The sequence below is a fragment of the Epargyreus clarus genome, unplaced genomic scaffold (genome assembly GCF_041222505.1).
Source record: "Epargyreus clarus isolate Ecla_fem2 unplaced genomic scaffold, WU_Ecla_fem_2.2 ptg000024l, whole genome shotgun sequence".
Classification (NCBI taxonomy): domain Eukaryota; kingdom Metazoa; phylum Arthropoda; class Insecta; order Lepidoptera; family Hesperiidae; genus Epargyreus; species Epargyreus clarus.
In genome coordinates, this window is record NW_027332231.1 from 4,357,839 (window position 1) to 4,379,914 (window position 22,076).

The 22,076-nt window shown below is 36.0% G+C and overlaps 3 protein-coding genes across 3 annotated transcripts; all 3 read right to left on the reverse strand.

Annotated features, from left to right (window-relative positions):
- Nucleotides 1–749: 749 nt before the first annotated feature.
- LOC140752541 (uncharacterized) lies at nt 750–20,644 on the reverse strand. Its single transcript, XM_073086879.1, has 10 exons — nt 20,421–20,644; nt 19,182–19,337; nt 18,702–18,869; nt 18,015–18,221; nt 14,643–14,747; nt 11,782–11,973; nt 10,523–10,678; nt 9,877–10,044; nt 9,349–9,544; nt 750–1,433 (listed from the first exon to the last, which is right to left on the reverse strand). Exons 1-10 carry the CDS (start codon nt 20,604–20,606, stop codon nt 787–789), a joined length of 2,181 nt encoding a protein of 726 aa, XP_072942980.1. The 5' UTR covers nt 20,607–20,644; the 3' UTR covers nt 750–786.
- Nucleotides 5,770–6,237, reverse strand: LOC140752344 (uncharacterized). The gene has a single exon (XM_073086606.1). It carries the CDS (start codon nt 6,222–6,224, stop codon nt 5,862–5,864), a length of 363 nt encoding a protein of 120 aa, XP_072942707.1. The 5' UTR covers nt 6,225–6,237; the 3' UTR covers nt 5,770–5,861.
- On the reverse strand, nt 12,965–13,387 carry LOC140752345 (uncharacterized). The gene has a single exon (XM_073086607.1). It carries the CDS (start codon nt 13,368–13,370, stop codon nt 13,008–13,010), a length of 363 nt encoding a protein of 120 aa, XP_072942708.1. The 5' UTR covers nt 13,371–13,387; the 3' UTR covers nt 12,965–13,007.
- Nucleotides 20,645–22,076: the final 1,432 nt, after the last annotated feature.

Consider the following 22,076-nt stretch of genomic DNA (forward strand, 5'->3'; position numbering starts at 1 on the left):
GTCTGAAACGACTAAAGACGACCCCTTAAATACGCCCTCCTTGCTTCCCGCAAGAAAAATTGTTCCTTAATTTCATTGTAATCAGCCTATTTCTCTCATACTGCTGATTTACGTTTCACGAGGAGGATCATACCATCGCTGTCAACCACATTAGGATAAATTAGGATTTGACATATTTAAAATCTTTATGGGGAACTCTCGATGATGTGGATTTCTCTCACTTAATACTAGAGTTTTCGTCTTTTTATTTGGTCAGCATTTAACAGCAAGCAAGAAATGGCAAACAATGATAATGATAGTCGAGACACGTTTCACATATTTATATTTTTGTATAATTCAAAACTTTCAGCGGGACAAATTATTTTATTACATAATTTCAAAGAAATGTTTATCACTCTAAGCGGCAGTAATAAGATTCCAAGTGTCAGCGGTAATTTGGTCGGAAGTTGCGAAGTCCATACAAACAAGCTAAGTGACTGAAGTTGCTACAACTTATTTGGATAAACGCCAAACTGATTTTTTACACTTGAGTGCAGCTTATTGGAAAGAAATGAAACACCGTCTCAACTTAATTGCTGTGTGCTGGCTTGAAAAATATAAAAATATTTTCTTTTATTTTCATACAAATCGTTTTAGAAATAAAGAAGAAAAAAATAAGATTATGCGGTTGTCTTGAATAATACAGATTGAAGTACATCAGATCAGATAGGATTTAGAAACATCACAAAGTCTTAAAAGAAAAACGTTACTGCTTCAAAAGTTCTTTTAATCGGCCTTCGTTCGTTTTTACACAATTTGATGAGTAGTTTGGGTACCGTCGTTGAAGTAGTTCAGAACCATGTTGAACCAGGACTGGATAGTCGAGAGAACGCCGGGATCTCCTGCATTCACTGTAACCTGGACGACGCCATCATTGAAGACTTCACCTGTAGGCAGCTGAGGGACAGGTACGGGAAGAACTTCAGCAGGAGTGAGGTCAACTTCAGGTAAAACAGGAGGGCTTAATTCAGGTAAAGCCGGGACAGGAAGGTCAATGGGTTCGGGAATTATTTCTGGTAGAGCAGGCTCAGGCAATACAACTGCTTCAGGAGCTGGCACAGGCTGAACAGGTTCAGGCAACTCAATTGGCACTGGGTTAATTTCGACGATCTCAGGGAGAGGTTTATCTTGCTCAGCAGCGGCGGCAGCTTCAGCGAGACCCGCGGCGGTGAGAGGGTGGAGCAAGTTGGTACTGGAGACGACCTGTCCGTCGGCGTGTTCCTTTACTTTAAGATCAAGGACATCTCCAAGTTCTAGAGGTTCGCCTTCAGCAACCCCATTAACAATCAGTTCGACTGGCTCGCCAATCTCTTCCTCGAGGGGGGCAGGCGCCGCAACCGCCGCCGCCACGAACAAAGCCAGAAGAAATACTTTCATTTTTCTTATTCCTGAAATTAAATATTATTGGTCACGTAACACTGCTTTCTTCAACTTTATTTTCTCTCAAAATGCTACATCAAACCATGACAGATCATAGCTAAATGACACCTATGCTGTTATATAACTGACATATAATGCTTATTTGTCATAGACTATTACTATTATTATACCCAAATTACATCTTGAAAATCAAATCTAAACATTCTAAAACTATTATGTTATTAGTTATATAATGAAGACTATGTTTGTGTCCATTCGAATTGTTAAAAACTAGAAATACAGTAAATTAATTAATATCGTTATTATAAATTAATTGATGGCCAAAAAATGTACATCTTACCTGCGCTACAGACGAAGGTATAATGTTAGAATAGCGAAAACACCCACACACAACGCTTTATGTTACGATGTTAAAGTTTTGACGTGATAGATATGATCGACAATAAATTAAAAACTATAATTTATGAAAGATAAAAGATAACACAACTTCCTTATACAAACTTGTTTTCTTGCTCAGTAAGCACCTAATCTGTAGAGCGTGTTGTATTTCACTAAATTAACAGCTTAGATAAGATAGTTGAGTTCCTAGATATACATAATACAACAAATTTCAACGTAACTAGCTTTATCAATGTTGTAAATATAACTTAAAATGTCAGTGACAAACAAACACAATTATAACAATGACCCGCGTGGTGGAGCGGTCACCATACTGGTCTGGGTTCCGGGTTCGATCCCCGGCCAAACAGACATCTGAAAAATGAATTAAGATATCTGTTCTAGGTCTGGGTGTTTGTGTATTCGTCTTTGTGTGTGTCCATGGCACCCACGACACAGGGAATCCTAGTGTGGAGATGTGAGTGTAGAAAGCGTCTTATAAAACCTATGAAAGAAATTAAAAACATAATTAAAACAAATGGAAAATAATTCTGTTCTAATTAAGTTTCAAAGTCATACACATCTTTGCGTTAAAATACCGTAAAATTAATTATCTCTCTCTTCGCCCTCAGTTAATTAATGATCTGTTTAATACGATTATATCTCCAAAACGATTTATCAAATTAGCTCCCGCTAAACAAATAATAAAGCTAGCTATACAAATGTATTTTAATCTTCAATAGTAAAGTTATAATAAAGATAGACTTAAAATTTCAGTTGATCTTTATAATTATGATAACTATAATAATATAATGCGCAAAAAAACAACGCTATTTCTGTGATCCCGATTGGAAGCTTCTTAGAAAACCTAAGATATATCACTGATATAGCTTAATTTAATGTCGAAGCAATACCCATTTACTGTATTTAATATTGTTTAATATAAGTTATTTTATTTGAACTACTGACTTAGCTCTAATTTCTTTATCAGATATACTATTTAAGCAAGTTGAGAGATTTAGATAAATCTGTATTTTACAAACTTTATAAAAGAATAACCGTGAAAGAACTTTATTCGAGAGACAGACCATAGATAACGTAATTAAATAGACCCTCCTAACCCTAGGTTTGACGATTATCAGTCAATTTTTAACCCGATTGCGGACGGTAATGTGTTTGGAATGTATGTTACGTATTAATCTTTGGCATCCCCTACAGCCCACGGCTTGTCGTATTTTAATATATCTCTGATGAATCGTTGGAATCATCTAAAATGTGAGAATGACCAAAGCTTACATTTTTAAGCAAGCAGGTTTTTGTTCCAAATATTTTAAACAGATCCTTGCTGTGAGTTTTTACAGATTATTTAGACTAAGTATAATGAAGCTCAGCAGGACACTTTTAAAACCACTTTCAGAACATTTTTTTTATAATTCCGAGCGGGACCTTAAAATAATATTACCAGTTTAACCATACATTTAACGATTCTACAATTTTAAAATTTTACTAAACATACATATGTAATAAACGATACAGTCAAACTGAAATATTACCATTTCAGTCGCTTTTCAGCAGATTAACTGATGTGAAAAACCACTTTTAGTCAATTTATTTCGGATAACAATTTGTTCCGATGCAACATCTGCGTTTATTGCCAATTGAATTATATTATTCAGTCCCTTAACTACAGAATATTCAATTTATTCGGTACAACGTTTGATATATCCCACTAAATTCCACTACATGTTTCTACTATTGTACATTATGATTCTTTATGAGTCGTCAACGTGCCACTGTGCCACTGCAGGGCAGTTCATTACTAGCCTACTTTCCCACTACATACTCGCATTGTTACATACCTACATATTAAAAAACTAAGGTAACAAGCAAAATACAGGCATCTGATGTTAAGTGGTCACTTCCGCCCGTCTACATCTGTAACCAACTTCATGTAGACTCTACCTGTACCGTTACCATGAGTTTTACGTTTTGACAAATATTACTGTTTTGGTATTTGTTTACGTATTTGCCCATACAATTTCCAATCAGCGCCTCTAGCGGATTGCGTCAGAACTTGGAAATTGCATAGGCCAATACGTAAACAAATACAAAAACAGTCATATTTGTCAAAACGTAAAAAGTCATGGTAAGGTTACTGTACCCTTAGTACGAGTATTCAAAACATCCCACAATTTTACCTTACGTTTACTCAATCCATTATTCTGTTCCGTTTGCTTCACTGATATAACATAATTTAGCTTAATTTAATGTCGAAGTAATATCCATATGATTATTTGGTTTGTATTACTGACTTAGCTTTAAATTATTTATCGGATATGATATAAACACGTGCGGCAAAAACTTGCTTAAATGGTTAAGCAAGTTTTTGCCGCACGTGTTTACGCTCGGACGCGCGTCTCACAAAAGCACACTCACATGAAACACACGACGAGAAAATCGTACTGAGCTACTAACGATCATCCACCTAAATCCTGAATGCGCTCTTCATTGCTTAGCATCGTAGACACACGGGGCAATGTGATGTGACATAGTATAAGTATAAAGGATAAATAAAATTGACTTCCGTAATAACGATGAAAATATAAATCATAGGCAATAAAACCTACATTACTGAAATTTCTTTGTTTTTAAATGCCACTTTTGCCGCCCGCAACCCCTAAGCCCCCTCTTAGTCGCCTCTTACAATAGGCAGTAGATACCGTAGTCTATTCTGTTTCCGGAACTACAGGAACGAAATGCGTGTTATACCCACTAATCTGCGTTAACCCGCGTGGTAAACTACGGCCTAAACACTTCTTATTAAAAGAACTGTCCAGCTATGGGACAATAAATAGAAATTTGAAGGTGGTAGAACCCTTTGTGGTTCGACTTCGGCGGCACCACCGCCACACCTATTTCTACCTAATAACTGCAGTGTTAGGCGCTGCTGTGTTCCGGTTTGAAGGGTGTGGTAAGGGAGAAAGACTTTTCCGAGGCGTTCCACCTTAGTCCTCAGGGGTAGCGGCGCATCTGTGGCCGACCTCAGGTAGATATATCTAATCCTATCTGGGGTTTATTACAGATGTCCATGGGCGGCAGTAGCCACTTACCATCAGGTGGACTGCATGCTCGTCTGCTACTCTTATATTATAATAAAAAAAAAAAATCGGTCAATGAGGAGTCTATCGTTATTTCATCTATGGATCGAAAGCATTCCAGATAATATTCTATTTAACATCTGTTTGACCCAAATAAAAAGTGTTATTCAATAAAACAAAAACTTTGAAATTCTTTCGTCTCTTTATTTACTAGCTAGAATTTCAAACAATTTTATACGACTAGCCCGTAACTTCCATTATACTGATTTATTTGTTCGTCGAAGCAAACAAATTAATCATCCTATTTTGAAAGCTAAAATGCAATTGAATATAATGTAATTTGTGTTGAATGCTATAAATAATATTTTTTGTATGTTTAATTTTTTTTAATGAATTGGAAGATGATGATGATGATGAGATCGAGTATGATTCAGCCGGTAGTTACCACCGTCGTGAAATCCATTACTGTTTCACTGGTGGGCACTGGCTCCTCTCAGAATGATTAGCCATAGTCCACCGCGCTGGTCAAATGCGGATTGATAGACTTCACATATCTTTGAGAATTTTTTTAAGATTTACCAGGCGTGCAGGTTTCCTCATGACGATTTTACTGACATGATCTTTACCGTTAAAGCAAGTAATAATTAATTTTCTCTTGCTAAATTGCTCCCCCTTAAAGATTAAATTAAAAATTCTTATCAGTGTCATCAATAACGTGAATAATACGCTTTTCCACTCAGTCATACAAACATACAGATGAAAAATTGAACATGAGTTTTTGAGATTTAGTGCCTTTCGCAAATAAATAAAATAAAGAAAAACATTATTATTAATGATATATTTATTTATAGACAATATATTAATGCTTCATACGTGATGATTGATGTAATAAATTATTGTATTAAAATGATTATGAGTGCAATCATAATTAAAACTTAAGGATAAATTATTAATAAATTAGAAAAATTAAGGTAATCTCTTGTTGGGAGTAACAAAGACGAGGACTGGTTTGAATTTAGGATCCCAAGAACCGTCATTTTCTGATTGAGGGGTCAAATCTCCACTCTTATGAGTGTCAGAGATCTTGACGAAGATATCACGGAATTGCTTCTCAGTTGTCTCGCTAGCTTTCGCAGAATCCACGTCTTCAATCGTGGTCTCCACGGGTAGGACCGTCTTGCCTGTGGTGTATGGGGTCTCCTTGCCGTACTGAAGGTCCATGAAGTCATTTAGGATACCTTCGAGCACCTTCTTTGCACTACCGCTGTTGGTGGGGTCTTCGATACCCCTAGACAGCTCATCAATAGTAATCTTGGGAACTCCAGACATTTTGAATTATCTGTGAAAGAAATATTATCTAAGTCTTAATTACTTTTGATCATCTATGTCTTAATTGCAAAACATTATACAATTTACATAGTAAGTTCTTATTAACAAAGTGGAAAAGAAAGGTTTATGTAGCATGTTTACAAAATATTTATTTTGAAAAAAATCTATACTTATAGCCCTACATACACCAGGATTTTTTGAGTGGGTTAGAACAGATCAAAATAAATAATTCAAAAGAAAAAATGATGCTTAGTTTTGTTCTGAAATGCCAACTTATCTTCCTGTCTCATATAATGTCCGTTGTGCTCAGGGGAGCAACCTTTTCTAACCGACTTCAGGTGAGAGTCAATCCTATTAAGACTTAGTTGTTTAAATTCCCACAGGTTGCAGTCAACTTTTGTGAAATATACATAGGTTACCTTTTTATTTTCATGTATATGTATGTTACATATTTAACAATATACAAATGTAGAGCCATTATAACAATACTTAAAACAAAAACATTCAACTATACAGGGTGATTTTTATAAGTGTGCATCAATAAAGAAATCCAAAACGAAAAGAGTTAACGAAAATGTAGGATAACAACTTTGCATCATTGCTTTAAAAAAAACTATTACTCTAGTCAGAAATCAAATGAGTTGGGTTTTGAAAAATACAACTAAGTATATTGTTCTACCATCGGATAACGTCGCTAATTTTAAAGAAAATATTTTTTCAGTCATTCTCATACTTACAATTAACTAAATAATTATTCGATAGTTTATCAACTAGCTTTAATAAATAGCTGTAATCTATGACTAAGGTGTATATTATCTACCGCCATTATGAGCATTACAAAATTATACATTCTTATTAGCATACGAAGATATACTATCTTTTTTTTTTTTTTGTTTGCGAGGGGGTACCTTCAAAAGGTACCCGTAGACGTGGGAGCGACGCCGGGTTATGTGGGATTTTTACCGCACTAAAACCCCCCCGGTAGCCGTCCTCGGCGCTTGGTGAAGAACTCCGGGATCTCCGATGGAACACAACCGGAGTCCTCCGAGCGCGATGCCCCAATCGGGCTCTTCCCTGGGGGAGCAGTTTACGCTCCTCCCACACACCTAGTGTTTACAACGGTATGCGGCCACACACACCGTCGTCCTTCCCGGGGTTACTTGCTGGACGGTTCGAGCTCCCACCCTTGCCGCCCGCAACCCCAGAAGCCCCTTAGTCGCCTCTTACGACAGGCAGGGGATACCGTAGCCCTATTCTAGTCCCGAGACTACAGGGACGTATTATCCTAGTCAAACATCAGTCAATCCGAAATGGAATGGTGAAGCGATACGAAGATTTTTATATAAAAAAATTAACAATAACCGCCCTTTCTACATCGCTGTTAATTAATCTACCTAATATTTTGCCTACTGTCTCCTCCTGAACAAAGACCTGCACCTTGCCTTAATGTTTTATTAATATTATCTTTATAGTCATTTAATATTTTATTGAACGTATTTTCTAAACGTCCTTTTATCATTGAATTTATTATTTTAACAGATAAGAATAAGATTAAATAATTTCTTCATAAAATGATAGGGCAAACAATAACAATTTATAATGCTATTACACGTATAACACAATTAAATTGATTGCATTAAAGTCTGCTACTGTACTACGACGACCAGTTATTTTGGGTAAAATTAAGAAAGAAAGTTTGGTAAAAGTAAAAAATGTTACTTTAACTTACTTGTAGATGAAATACGGGTAGCAATTTCACTTTGAAATTTCGATACGAACTGCGTTTAATTCGTATCATGTCGGCTTTATAAATCACGTATGACCAAAGTACTGATGTACGTGGGCTTGGCGTGTCAACATATTGATAATATTTTGACCAAATTTTATCTCTGAGAATTGTTGACACATCGCGGTGATATTTCGCATGGGACGCGAAATGTCGATAAAGATGTCCTCATATCAGCGAGTCATAGTTTATTTTTCATATTTCCGTGAGAAATGTATTACGTGTCGCTGCAACATGAGATAGTGATAAGTATTGAGATACTGATAATGATGCATTTTGATAAGCAATGCTCGATAGGTGAATACCTATTTCCAATATTTTGCTTTTGACTTTTTTGTACTTTAATTCCATATTTATAAGACAAAATTAAAATTATACAGTGTTCAACCTGCCTCATAACCCTACCACATTATTTTAATAAATATTAGGGGAATAAATAAAAGTTAAAACATCGTATAAAACATTCAAGTCAATCTATTATATACATACACACAAACACACTTATTATTATGATTTTTTCATTTTTAAGATTAAACATTTGGATGCCCAAATGTTTACTGTCACAATATACTTTATACTATATAGACTCTGCAAAGGGCAATTATTTTGAAATAACAGCTAAATGCTCGTAAGCATGGTGTTCAATATTTCATAATATTTATTGATTATTTCAAGTTAACAAATTTAAAGTTTACATGTAATTTTTGTACTATCAGAATGTCAGTATAATCTAATCATGTATGGAATTTTTGGCTTGAGTCATGTGACCTATGTTCTTATGCGTTTCACCCAAAGGTCGTTTTATTATCAACAATCTATATATGTCCCGACTTTGATGATTTAAATACCACCATCGTCATAAATCTTTGATCGAATGATACAGATGTGCTGATATTTCTTCAGCCACTAATTTTAAATTTCAATGTTTATACTTCTGAAAGCATGTATGAATGTGATTAATTTTCGAAATATTGACAAATTCATATAATGAAAATACGTTTATTTTATTTTGGTCTTTCGCTGAACTCTAGTCTAGTCTCAATTGCCTTTATAAGGTTATGGGTTCACCGAATTGAAGGGCGACCTACACTATTGGCAAATCATAGTCTCCATTCGAGAACTCAAATTAATTTATATTACTGTGCAATTGTTTCACATTCATTGTTACTTATCTTAAATTGATTTACTTTACTTTCAGAATTTAGTGTTCAATCTGTTGCACACGTTAACATTCATTTAAATGATACAAATATATATTTTCTAAATCATCTTTATTGATAACTTCACGGGGTGTTTAATCTCATAGAATATGAATTCCTTAGATCATAGGTCCGAAGCCGGGGAGGGGGACAGGGGGCCTAGGGAAGCCGATAGGGAGGATGGGCCTGACGGGGTGGATGACATCAACGGGGTTGACACCGATGGGGTTGACAGCAATGTGGTCCTCGGGGACGAAAGCGTCCTCAACAACTTGCACGGGGGTAGGCTTGATTTCACTCTCTTCAACGGGAGAAACACCAACGATATCAGCGATCTGAAATAAGAGCATGTTCGTAAAAATGCGTATTTTTGAAGTGTTCCTTTGGGAATAGATGAAAAGGTGCCCAGTGGAACAGGTGATGATTTTTCTAATACCATGCTACTAAGACTCATCCTGGTAGGTTATATATCAGACTATTCTGGTTAACAACCAAAAGAAAAGACACTGTATTGTTTCTTCTTAGCCTATTCATAACATGTGGGATTCCCATAATTGACGCCACACCAACTGGTCCCGCGAGCTTTGAATCCAGCGTTTTCCCGCCGTTGTCAGGTCGTCGGTCCAACTGGTATATTCCTATTAATTTATAAGTAGTTAATAATCACCTGTTCCTGTCTGTTGACGTTCACGATGATCTGGACGAGGGGGCTGGAGACGGGGGTGGCGACGTCCACGGGGGTGATCTCGGGGGCGGTCTCGGCTTCAGGCACCACGACGACGGGGTCAGGCACTGGCATGGGCAGGTCAGCGGGGATCACCACGGTGATGGTTTGCTGGAATTACAACATGAATTTGAATGACATCTCAGTGTCGTCGGCGTGTAATTACTGTCCCGTTGTTAGACACGGTTCGTCTGTCAGTGGTGTTTAGGCCATTGTCCATCCCGCGAATAGGTAGACTTCATACACTTTTAAGAACTTTGAAAGATCTCTCTGAGGTGTAGATTTCCTTGTGATGTTTTACTTCACCGTAAAGCAAGTCATAGTCAATTTCGAATATCTTTTAAGACATAGAAACAATAAAACTACCTTGAATTAATCTAATAATGTTAGAGTTATATTTAGGTATAGTATTATTTGTTGTTTTTTCATACACAAAGTGACTAGCAAAAGAGCACGCAGTCCACCAAATGGTAAGTGGTTATTAGCGCTCGTAGATATCTATTACCAACTCCATAGAACACAGCTCTGAAGCTCAGAGACTCCTGAAATTTAATAATGTCGGTGTTTTAAGTCGGTCGATTTATCTTACCTGGTCAGAACCAGAGTGGAGGGCGAGCATCAGCTCATTGAGGGCATCCTCGAAGTAGGGGATGTGGGCGGGGTGGGTAGCCGGGTTCTGGATGGCCTCGACCAGCTGCTCCAGGGTGTAGCTAGCTACGAGGGGCATGGGCACTGTGATGTGGGTCTGGTGGAAAAAAAAAAAGTTATTTTAACGTAAATATTTACGAGGACCTAAAAGTACATAATGCTAACGTAAGTCTAGAATTCAGAGCAGAAATCCGAATTCATTCATATGCCTAGATAGAAATCCGGGACCCTCTGTGCAGCGGATCAGTATAGTGACACCTGCGCCAAGCGGGTGGTATACCCTAAGGTCTTTTAAGAGAGTCATGTTAACGGTTTAGAATTATAGCCTATAGTCGTGAGTGTCAGTAGCCATCTATGATGGAACTAGACTAAAAGACTAGACTTGCTAGAGTTAAAAAGATTATCGTGTTGGTATGGCAACATCATTATCGTACAATTACATGTCGTATTGTAATAAATAGTGGTATTATATGAATGGTATTCGTTTTATCAATAATCATAAAAGTCAAATCATAAAATCAACAAGTTACAATATATTTAGGTAATAACACCGAAGTTAAAAAAAAATCCAAATAAAAAGAAACTTCCATTCTGACTTCAATTCCTTGCTACCAACCAAGATAGTTAATTTATTGATTGACACAATATATGTCCCTAAATCTCTAAATCTAGGTACGACAAATCTGCTTATCACATCTATTTTTAACGCGAAGATCTCGTGAAATGTGCATTATCATAAATGGATACTCATCCATCAGCAAATATTACGACAGGTGAGATAAATTAAGCCCACAGGTACTCAATTTAGAGAAACATCTCCAAAAGGGTGGATTTGTACGCATACATGTCTCTATTGTACTCAGTACCTTTTTTTCTTCTTCTATATACTTGTTTTTTTCTATAATGGAAAAATGAAAGAAACATATTGCGTAACCAAGTGAGGAAATTTAGAAAAAAAATACATCGAATCTAAATACAAACGCATTGCGTCGCTTCTCATGAGAAAAAGTTAGAATTTCATTTTAGCTAGCGAGCCATAAAGGAGGAGTAAGTTGAAACGTCTCGGTATTCATCTCATTTTTCGGTTAAAACTATTTATGTTACAGGACACATACCTATAAATGTGACGATGTTCCATCAAATATAATTTCATATGAATTATATATTATTTTATAACGAATGCCAACATTTTCAACATACCAATTCTTCGCCAGCCCAAAGAGCAGCCATCATTTCGTTGAGGGCGGCCTCGAGGTAAGGCTTCAGGATGGGGTCGACAGCGGGACTCTGGAGAGCGGTGGTGAGCTCCTCGAGGGTCCAGGTGGTGGATGGAGGGTAGCCGAAGGCCACAGCCGCGATGGCAGCGAATACAACCAGGAATTTCATCGTGAACTTTTATGCCTGAAAATAAATTTGCTTTTTATTATTTAAAAAAATATTTGAAGGTTGATTCTAATTAAAATTATAATTAGACAAAAAAGCAATTTATATATTTTAATGAATAGAGAACTGATGTTATTAAAATTGGAAATAGATACTTGTTCATTTCAATTTATAGTTATGGACAATAGTGTAAGATATAAACAAATAAAAGTATATAAATATTAGTATTAATTATGTGAAAGCTTACCTTGCCGTCTGACGAATTATGATATTCTTTTCAAATACATGTATATTTATACTGTATATGTAGATAAAATTTCGGTATCAATAACTAGTTATTACGTGGATTATGTCAAATATCTTAATCACATAGTAAATTTTGTTGTAAATTACTGTATTTCATACGAATGTTAGTATCTATTACTATACTATTTTGAAAGCTAAAATGCAATGGAATATAATGTAATTTGTGTTGAATGCTATTAATAATATTTTTTGTATGTTTAATTTTTTTAATGAATTGGAAGATGATAGATCGAGTATGATTCAGTCGGCAGTTACCACCGTCGTGAAATCCATTACTGTCCCACAGGGCACGGGTCCCCTCTCAGAATTACTAAGATTAGGCCATAGTCCACCGCGCTGGTCAAATGCGTATTGGTAGACTTCACATATCTTTGAGAACTTTGTTTAAGATTACTATTACTATTTGAGAACTTTGTATCAGATTGATTTTGTTTAAGATTATTAAAATTGCTACCCTTTAAAGATTAAATTCAGTGTCATCAATAACGTGAATAATACACTTTCCACTCAGTCATACAAACATACAGATGAAAAATTGAACATGAGTTTTTGAGATTTAGTGTCTTTCGCAAATAAATAAAATAAAGAAAAACATCATTATTAATGATATATTTATTTATAGACAATATATTAATGCTTCATACGTGATGATTGATGTAATAAATTATTGTATTAAAATGAATATGAGTGCAATCATAATTAAAACTTAAGGATAAATTATTAATAAATTAGAAAAATTAAGGTAATCTCTTGTTGGGAGTAACAAAGACGAGGACTGGTTTGAATTTAGGATCCCAAGAACCGTCATTTTCTGATTGAGGGGTCAAATCTCCACTCTTATGAGTGTCAGAGATCTTGACGAAGATATCGCGGAATTGCTTCTCAGTTGTCTCGCTAGCTTTCGCAGAATCCACGTCTTCAATCGTGGTTTCCATGGGTAGGACCGTCTTGCCTGTGGTGTATGGGGTCTCCTTGCCGTACTGAAGGTCCATGAAGTCGTTTAGGATACCTTCGAGTACCTTCTTTGCACTACCGCTGTTGGTGGGGTCTTCGATACCCCTAGACAGCTCATCAATAGTAATCTTGGGAACTCCAGACATTTTGAATTATCTGTGAAAGAAATATTATCTAAGTCTTAATTGCAAAACATAATACAATATACATAGTAAGTTCTTATTAACAAAGTGGAAAAGAAAGGTTTATGTAGCATGTTTACAAAATATTTATTTTGAAAAAAATCTATACTTATAGCCCTACATACACTAGGATTTTTTGAGTCGGTTAGAATAGATCAAAATAAACAATTCAAAAGAAAAAATGATACTTAGTTTTGTTCTGAAATGTCAACTTATCTTCCTGTCTCATATAATGTCCGTTGTCCTCAGGGGAGCAACCTTTTCTAACCGACTTCAGGTAAGAGTCAATCCTATAAAGAGTTAGTTGTTTATATTCCCACAGGTTGCAGTCCACTATTGTGAAATATACATACTTATTTATTTTCATGTATATGTATGTTACTTATTTACCAATATGCAAAAGTAGAGCCTTTATAACAATACTTATAACAAAAACATTCAACTATACAGGGTGATTTTTACAAGTGTGCATCAATAACGAAATCCAAAACAAAAAGAATTAACGAAAATGCAGGATAACAACTAAAATTGCATCATTGCTTTAAAAAAACTATTACTCTAACTTCTCTCTATCACCTTTATGCAGATGATCTCCAAATCTACCAACAAGCAACATTAGTAGATCTACCTAAGACTATCGACGCCTTAAACAGCGACCTAAAACGTAACTTGACTTGGGGCGAGTCTCATGGCCTTAAAGTTAATCCGAGCAAAACACAGGCTATGATAATAGGTAGCTCTCGCTTACTATCCAGATTAGACATGAGATTGATACCAAGCATAAGTTTTGATGGAATATGTATTCCATATATTGACAAAGTCAAGAATCTCGGCATATACCTAGACAGACATTTATCATGGGCACCTCAAATTGACGAGGTGAGTAGAAAAATGTTTTCCGTAATAGGGTCACTCAGAAGACTTCGCAACTTTCTCCCTACTGCTACTAAAATTGCGTTAACCCAATCCTTACTCTTTCCAATTCTCGACTATGCCGATGTTTGCTATCTTGATCTCACTGAGGAGCAACTTAATAAACTTGAGCGCCTTCAAAACTTATGCATTCGTTTCATATTTGGCATTCGCAAATATGACCACATATCCGAGTATCGTGTAAAACTCAAGTGGCTCCCAATCCGACTTCGCCGGAATATGCATATTCTTTCTGCATTATACTGCGTGCTGTTTAGCCCCATCGCTCCTTCATATTTAAAAGACCGTTTCCAGTATCTTTACCTTACTCATGACCACTGTCTTCGCTCCTCTATTAATCTCTCTCTCCGAACTCCCACTCATACTACGTCCTTCTACAAAAACTCCTTTTCCTCTGTTGCTGTTTGCCTGTGGAATAAATTACCTTTGTCCATACGCCGCGCTAAATCGCTTGACGAATTTAAAAATCAACTGAGGAAACATTATTTATAAATCTTGATTTTTTTTTCCTCCCTTGCTCTCGTCATTTCCACATTTTAGTTTTGCTCCTTTTCTTTTTTCAATTATTATTATTATTATATATTTTATTTGGTCTATTATTATTGCTATTTTATCTGATGTGCTTTTGTCTTTTTTGTTTTCTTGTCCTTCATTTATTATCGGATTCCTGCATCTTATGTTATTATTGTTTACTGTAATTCTATTCCTTGTAGTCTGCTCCACCTCTAACTTCGCACACCCTATCCTACTTTCCTTATTTGTCCTTTTCTCTTTCCCATGCATAGGTTGTCTGGAAGAGATCGCTGCTTAGCGATAAGGCCGCCTATTGCATACTGTTTTTACCTTAATTAATACTGTTAAATTCTACTGTAAGTGTGCAATAAAGAATATTCTATTCTATTCTATTCTACTCTAGTCGGAAATCAAATGAGTTGGGTTTTGAAAAATACAACTAAGTATATTGTTCTACCATCGGATAGTGTCGCTAATTTTAAAGAAAATATACTTTTCAGACATTCTCATACTTATAATACAATTAACTAAGTAATTATTCGATAGTTTATCAACTAGCTTTAATAAATAGCTGTAATCTATGCCTAAGGTGTATATTATCTACCGCCATTATGAGCATTACAAAATTATAAATTCTTATTAGCATACGAAGATATACTATCCTAGTCAAACATCAGTCAATCCGAAATGGAATGGTGAAGCGAGATGAAGATTTTTATATAAAAAAATTAAGGGTGTACTTCCGTTTAGAACATACCTCCAATCGATCTGAATTTTGGTACACATATGGATTTTGGCTCCCTAATAAAGAATATCATACTCAAAATACCCGCTGTTCAGTTTTGTCTATGGTTCTACGTATTAATTATCTGTCGTTGGTATTAATTTTAATCTGTAGGATAAAAAGCATAGAGATTTATAGTTTGAAATAGTTCGTTGTAGTACCGTTGTCGTCGTGTCGTTCGCGGTGGTGTATGCCACCACCCGGATTTTTTTCTTGTTCGAGAAGCTTCGGAGTCGTCGGTCGCGCTCGCGCATATTTGTCGTTTTAGTTATACTCCGAAGTAGAAGCCACTATTCGTATTCGTAGCGTTTCCTTTAAATTCGCGTTAACTTCATTGTTCGCGGTGCAACGTGCTGTAAGATCGACGCCACGTGAGAAGAGGAAGAAGGTAGAGGTAACCGGTAGACCATTCCGAGGTAAGACTAGCTAGCTCGAGCTTAGGGTGAGTTGAAGGTGCCTTATACCTAGTACAAGAGGCTGCGCCCATCAGCAGCAGGTGAGTGCGTGACCCTATAGCACTTTGCATCTTATTTTCGTATATACAGTCCACTTAACCTTCTTCGGGACACGGTCATCCTGTCCATCGAAGAGAGGAACATTCGGTTCCTTATTTGTTCTAACGGCCGCGGAAATCTTAATATTTTCAGTCTCGGAGCCGAATGCATAACATTTTTGGTCTTCGAGACGAATTCACCACACCCGCAAATTATATTTTCAAGGTCAAATTGCTGAAAAATGATTTTTTAATGGTTTTCCGCGTATATTGTAGCAAACATTAACGTTAGAGAAAAATATTTCAAACAAAAGTTGTAGACGCTAAAAAGTACAACATTTTTTGTTCTGTATGTTTTCCGCATAAACCCAGTTGTTTTGGAGAAAAATGTGGTGCACTTCGGAAAACCCCCACGTCCGATCGATTTGAAACTTGGCTCGGACTTTCCTTTGGATGTTCGAAGACAACCCCTAAAGGGATTTTTGGCGCATACCCATAGTTACCGAGAAATTAAATTGTGAAAATTGCATTTTAGCACGCGCGTTATATTTATATAGTGCGGAGTTTTCTTTAGTCGGTAATGTAATTTTCCCTGTCCCAACCTAACCTAGCCAATAATATAGTATTTATTTATATATATAGCCTAGCCTATTGTGTTTCGTATTGAATTGGTTAGGTTAGGTTGGAACATATAAGTTTTTTGCGCTTTTTGCGATAAATATGAACGTTAGAGAAAAAGGTTCCAAACAAAAGTTGTAGACCGTAAAGAAATACATATTTTTTGTTCTATATGTTTTTTGCGTGGACCCAGTTGTTTCAGAGAAATATAGCAGCAAAAAAAATCGTTTTTGAGCAATTTGACCTTGAAAATATTATTTGCGGGTATTTTGAGTACGATATTCTTCATCTGCGGGTCGAAATCCATAGGTGTACCAAAATTCAGATCGATCGGAGGTATGTTCTAAACGGAAGTTTATCCAAAATTAACAATAACCGCCCTGTTCTATATCGCTGTTAATTAATCTACCTAATATTTTGCCTACTGTCTTCTCACACACACGTCACAAACACACTTATTATTATGTTTTTTTAATTTTTAAGATTAAACATTTGGATGCCCAAATGTTTACTGTCACAATATACTTTATACTATATAGACTCTGCAAAGGGCAATTATTTTGAAATAACAGCTAAATGCTCGTAAGCATGGTGTTCAATATTTCATAATATTTATTGATTATTTCAAGTAACAAATTTAAAGTTTACATGTAATTTTTGTACTATCAGAATGTCAGTATAATCTAATCATGTATGGAATTTTTGGCTTGAGTCATGTGACCTATGTTCTTATGCGTTTCACCCAAAGGTCGTTTTATTATCAACAATCTATATATGTCCCGACTATGATGATTCAAATACCACCATGGTCATAAATCTTTGATCGAATGATACAGATGTGCTGATATTTCTTCAGTCACTAATTTCACATTTAAATTTACTCTTCTGAAAGCATATATCAAATTGTGATTACTTTTCGAAATATTCACAAATTGATATAATGAAAATACGTTTGTGTTTATTTTGGTCTTTCGCTGAACTTTAGTCTAGTCTCAATTGCCTTTATAAGGTTATGGGTTCACCGAATTGAAGGGCGTCCTACACTATTGGAAAATCATGGTCTCTACTAAATCAAACTTATGTAAATGACTGTGCAATTTTTTCACATTCATTGTTACTTATGTTAAATTGATTTACTTTAATTTCAGAATTTAGTGTTCAATCTGTTGCGCACATGAACAATTTAAATGATACAAATATATTTTTCTAAATCATCTTTATTGATAACTTCACGGGGTGTTAAATCTCATAGAATATTAATTCCTTAGATCATAGGTCCGAAGCCGGGGAGGGGGGCCGGAGGCCTAGGGAAGCCAATAGGGATGATGGGCCTGACAGGGAAGATGGGGGGGCTGACACCGATGGGGTTGACAGCAATGTGGTCCACGGGAACGAAAGCGTCCTCAACAACTTGCACGGGGGTAGGCTTGATTTCACTCTCTTCAACGGGAGAAACACCAACGATGTCAGCGATCTGAAATAATTACATTTTTATAAGAATGTGAATTTTTAAAGTATTGCTTTAGGAAAAAGATGAACACTTACCAAGTGGGAGGTTTAAAGACGTTTTCAGTACGTCATAATATAAGTAATTTATCAAATACCCTCCTACTAAGATTTGTCTTGATACGTTATCTCAGACTATTCTGTTTAATTTTATCTCTAAAATTTCATTGGTGGTAAAACTATATTTTCTATCACAACCTAGTTTGAAGATCAGACATGCTACTTATTAGGTACTATTTAGTAATTTGCGTGATCAAATAATTCCTTTTATGTAAACGAATGTTCTTTCAGCCGTGGAATTCAGATTACATATCTCCTATATTTTTATGATCGCTCGTAAAAACATCAAACAAAAAGAAGTTCAGCTGACAACCAAAAGACAAAACACTATTTAGCCTCTCCCTATAACACTATTTAGCCTTATAAGTATAATATTTATAATAATCACCTGTTCCTGTTTGTTGACGTTCACGATGATCTGGACGAGGGGGCTGGAGACGGGGGTGGCGACGTCCACGGGGGTGATCTCGGGGACGTTCTCGGCTTCAGGCACCACGACAATCGGGTCAGGCACGGGCATGGGCAGGTCAGCGGGGATCACCACGGTGATGGTTTGCTGGAATTACAAACATGAATTTAAAAAACATCTGACTGTCGTCGGCTTGTAATTACTGTCCCGTTGCTAGACACGGCCTTCTTTCAGAGTGCAAGGTGTTAGGCAGTACACAGTTTCCTCGGGATGTTCTCCTTTGCCGTATAGCAAATGAATATCAATTTCTTATAACTCTTGAAGAATATTTTAATAATTTCCTTAAATTGAAGTAAAATTGAACTAACACAATAGCATACAGTCCACCAGATGGTAAGTAGTGATTGCGGCTGGTGCAGACTAGACAATATATTTTTTAAGTCGGTCGATTTATCTTACCTGGTCAGAACCAGAGTGGAGGGCGAGCATCAGCTCATTGAGGGCATCCTCGTAGTAGGGGATATGGGCGGGGTGGGTAGCCGGGTTCTGGATGGCCTCGACCAGCTGCTCCAGGGTGTAGCTAGCTACGAGGGGCATAGGCACGGTGATGTGGGTCTGGTGGAAAAAAAATAAAGTTGTATTAACGTAAATATGTACGAAGACCTAAAAGTATTAGTATAGTACTAGCGTAAGTGTAGACTTCACAAATCCAAATTTGTAATATGCCTGGTTCGAATCCGGGACCCTCTGTGCAGCGGACCAGTATAGTGACACCTGCGCCGATCGGGTCGTATACCCTAAGATCTTTTAAGAGTCATGTTCACGGTTTAGTACTATAACCTATACTCGCGAGTGTGGGTAGCCATCTTTGATGAATCTAGACATTTGTTAGGGTTAAGAAGATTATCGTGTTGCCAGGGAAACATCATTATCGTACATATACATATATCATATCGTAATAAATGGTAGTATATTATATGAATAATATTCGTTTTATCAATAATCATAAAAGTCAAATCATAAAAGCAACAAGTTACAATATATTTAGGTAATGACACCGAAGTCAAAAAACCCAAATAAAAAAAACTTCCATTCTGACTTCAATTCCTTGCTACCAACCAAGATAGTTAATTTATTGATTGACACAATATATGTATCTAAATCCCTAAATCTAGGTACGACAAATCTGCTTATCAGATCTATTTTTAACGCGAAGATCTCGTGAAATGTGCATTATCATAAATGGATACTCATCCAGCAGCAAATATTACGACAGGTGAGATAAATTAAGCCCACAGGTACCTACTCAATTTAGAGAAACATCTCCAAAAGGGTGGATTTGTACGTATACATGTCTCTATTGTACTCAGTACCTTTTTTTCTTCTTTTACTTGTTTTTTTCTATAATTGAAAAATGAAAGAAACATTGCGTAACCACGTGAGGAAATTTAGTAAAAAATTACATCAAATCTAAATACAAACGCATTGCGTCGCTTCTCATGAGAAAAAGTTAGAATTTCATTTTAGCTAGCGAGCCATAAAGGAGGAGTAAGTTGAAACGTCTCGGTATTCATCTCATTTTTCGGTTAAAACTATTTATGTTACAAGACACATACCTATAAATGTGACAATGTTCCATCAAATATAATTTCATATGAATTATATATTATTTTATAACGAATGCCATTTTCAACATACCAATTCTTCGCCAGCCCAAAGAGCAGCCATCATTTCGTTGAGGGCGGCCTCGAGGTAAGGCTTCAGGATGGGGTCGACAGCGGGACTCTGGAGAGCGGTGGTGAGCTCCTCGAGGGTCCAGGTGGTGGATGGAGGGTAGCCGAAGGCCACAGCCGCGATGGCAGCGAATACAACCAGGAATTTCATCGTGAACTTTTATGCCTGAAAATAAATTTGCTTTTTATTATTTAAAAAAATATTTGAAGGTTGGTTCTAATTAAAATTATAATTAGACAAAAAAGCAATTTAAATATTTTAATGAATAGAGAACTGATGTTATTAAAATTGGAAATAGATACTAGAGTTTGGACAATAGTGTAAGATATAGAAAATTAAAAGTATTTAAATATTAGATTTAATTATGTGAAAGCTTACCTTGCCGTCTGACGAATTATGATATTCTTTTCAAATACATGTATATTTATACTGTATTTGTAGATAAAGTTTCGGTATCAATAACTAGTTATTACGTGGATTATGTCAAATATCTTAATCACATAGTAAATTTTGTTGTAAATTACTGTATTACGTAGGAATTTTAGTAGGTAGGTACTTTTTTAAAGATAATAGCATAGAAGCATGCAGTCCATTGATGGCCACTGCCGTCCATTCTCGTCTGTAACAAACTCCATATATTGGACCAAGGGTTCTACTTGAAGGCGAGCACAATCTTGAAAACTAACTCTTAAAATATCCTTTAATTAAATCAGGTGGTATTCTTCCACCAAAACGCAAGGACTTAAGACTTGTTAAGTAATAGTACCTATTCTAGACTGAACTTCCCCAAAGATATGGTTTTAGTAGGAGTTAGTAAGGTACCTAGTAGAATAAATATGACCATGTTTCTGAATATCGCGCTAAACTCAAGTGGCTCCTAATTCGCCTTCCCCGGAATGCTCACATTCTATCTCTTCTTTATGGCGTATTATTTAAACCGAATACCCCTCTTTGACTCAAGCAGCACTTTCAATTTCTTCACTCATTGCATGATCGATCCCTTCGCTCTTCTGAATACCTTGCTGTCTGTACTCCTGCCCACTCTACTTTCTTCTACAAAAATCCTTCACGGTAGTAACCATCCGTCTTTGGAACTCCCTTCCTGTTTCCATACGTAACGCTAAATCCTTATACTCATTTAAAAATCTGGTTAAATCTTATTACTTACAGCTATAACTCTGGTTTTATTAATTACTTCTTCGTTTGTTTTTATTTTTTTTATTTTTATTTTCCTTTGCTATTTTTTTTTCAATTATCTCTTTCATTCTATTTTAGTCTCCTTCTTTTACTGGTGCTTAGTTTATGCTATATTTTATTTATTCCTGCATGTTTATGCCATCTTCGTCCTAAAATTGTATATTGAACCCTACCTATTTTTCTATTCATCCCTACTATAACTCCTCACCTAAAGGTTGTCTGGCAAGAGATCGCTGGTTAGCGATAAGACCGCCTTTTGTATTGTCTTTTAAATTACTTATTTATTTTTATATGTATCTTCTTTTATTGGGTACAATAAAGAGTATTGATTTGATTTGATTAGAACCGTTCGTGGACTTATACGAGGCGTTTCATCTTACTTTTCAGGGGTGCACTTATGTCCAACCTCAGGTAGGGCTCCAA

What these genes read in the sequence shown, in the direction of transcription:
- LOC140752344 (XM_073086606.1), bottom strand. Translation starts at nt 6,224, where the DNA reads ATGTCTGGAGTTCCCAAGATTACTATTGATGAGCTGTCTAGGGGTATC.
- LOC140752345 (XM_073086607.1), bottom strand. Translation starts at nt 13,370, where the DNA reads ATGTCTGGAGTTCCCAAGATTACTATTGATGAGCTGTCTAGGGGTATC.
- LOC140752541 (XM_073086879.1), bottom strand. Translation starts at nt 20,606, where the DNA reads ATGAAATTCCTGGTTGTATTCGCTGCCATCGCGGCTGTGGCCTTCGGC. An exon ending in TCCACTCTGGTTCTGACCAG is followed by an intron (nt 18,870 to 19,181) that starts GTAAGATAAATC and finishes TTGTAATTCCAG; the next exon opens with CAAACCATCACCGTGGTGAT. An exon ending in TTTGGGCTGGCGAAGAATTG is followed by an intron (nt 10,679 to 11,781) that starts GTATGTTGAAAA and finishes TTTTTCCACCAG; the next exon opens with ACCCACATCACAGTGCCCAT.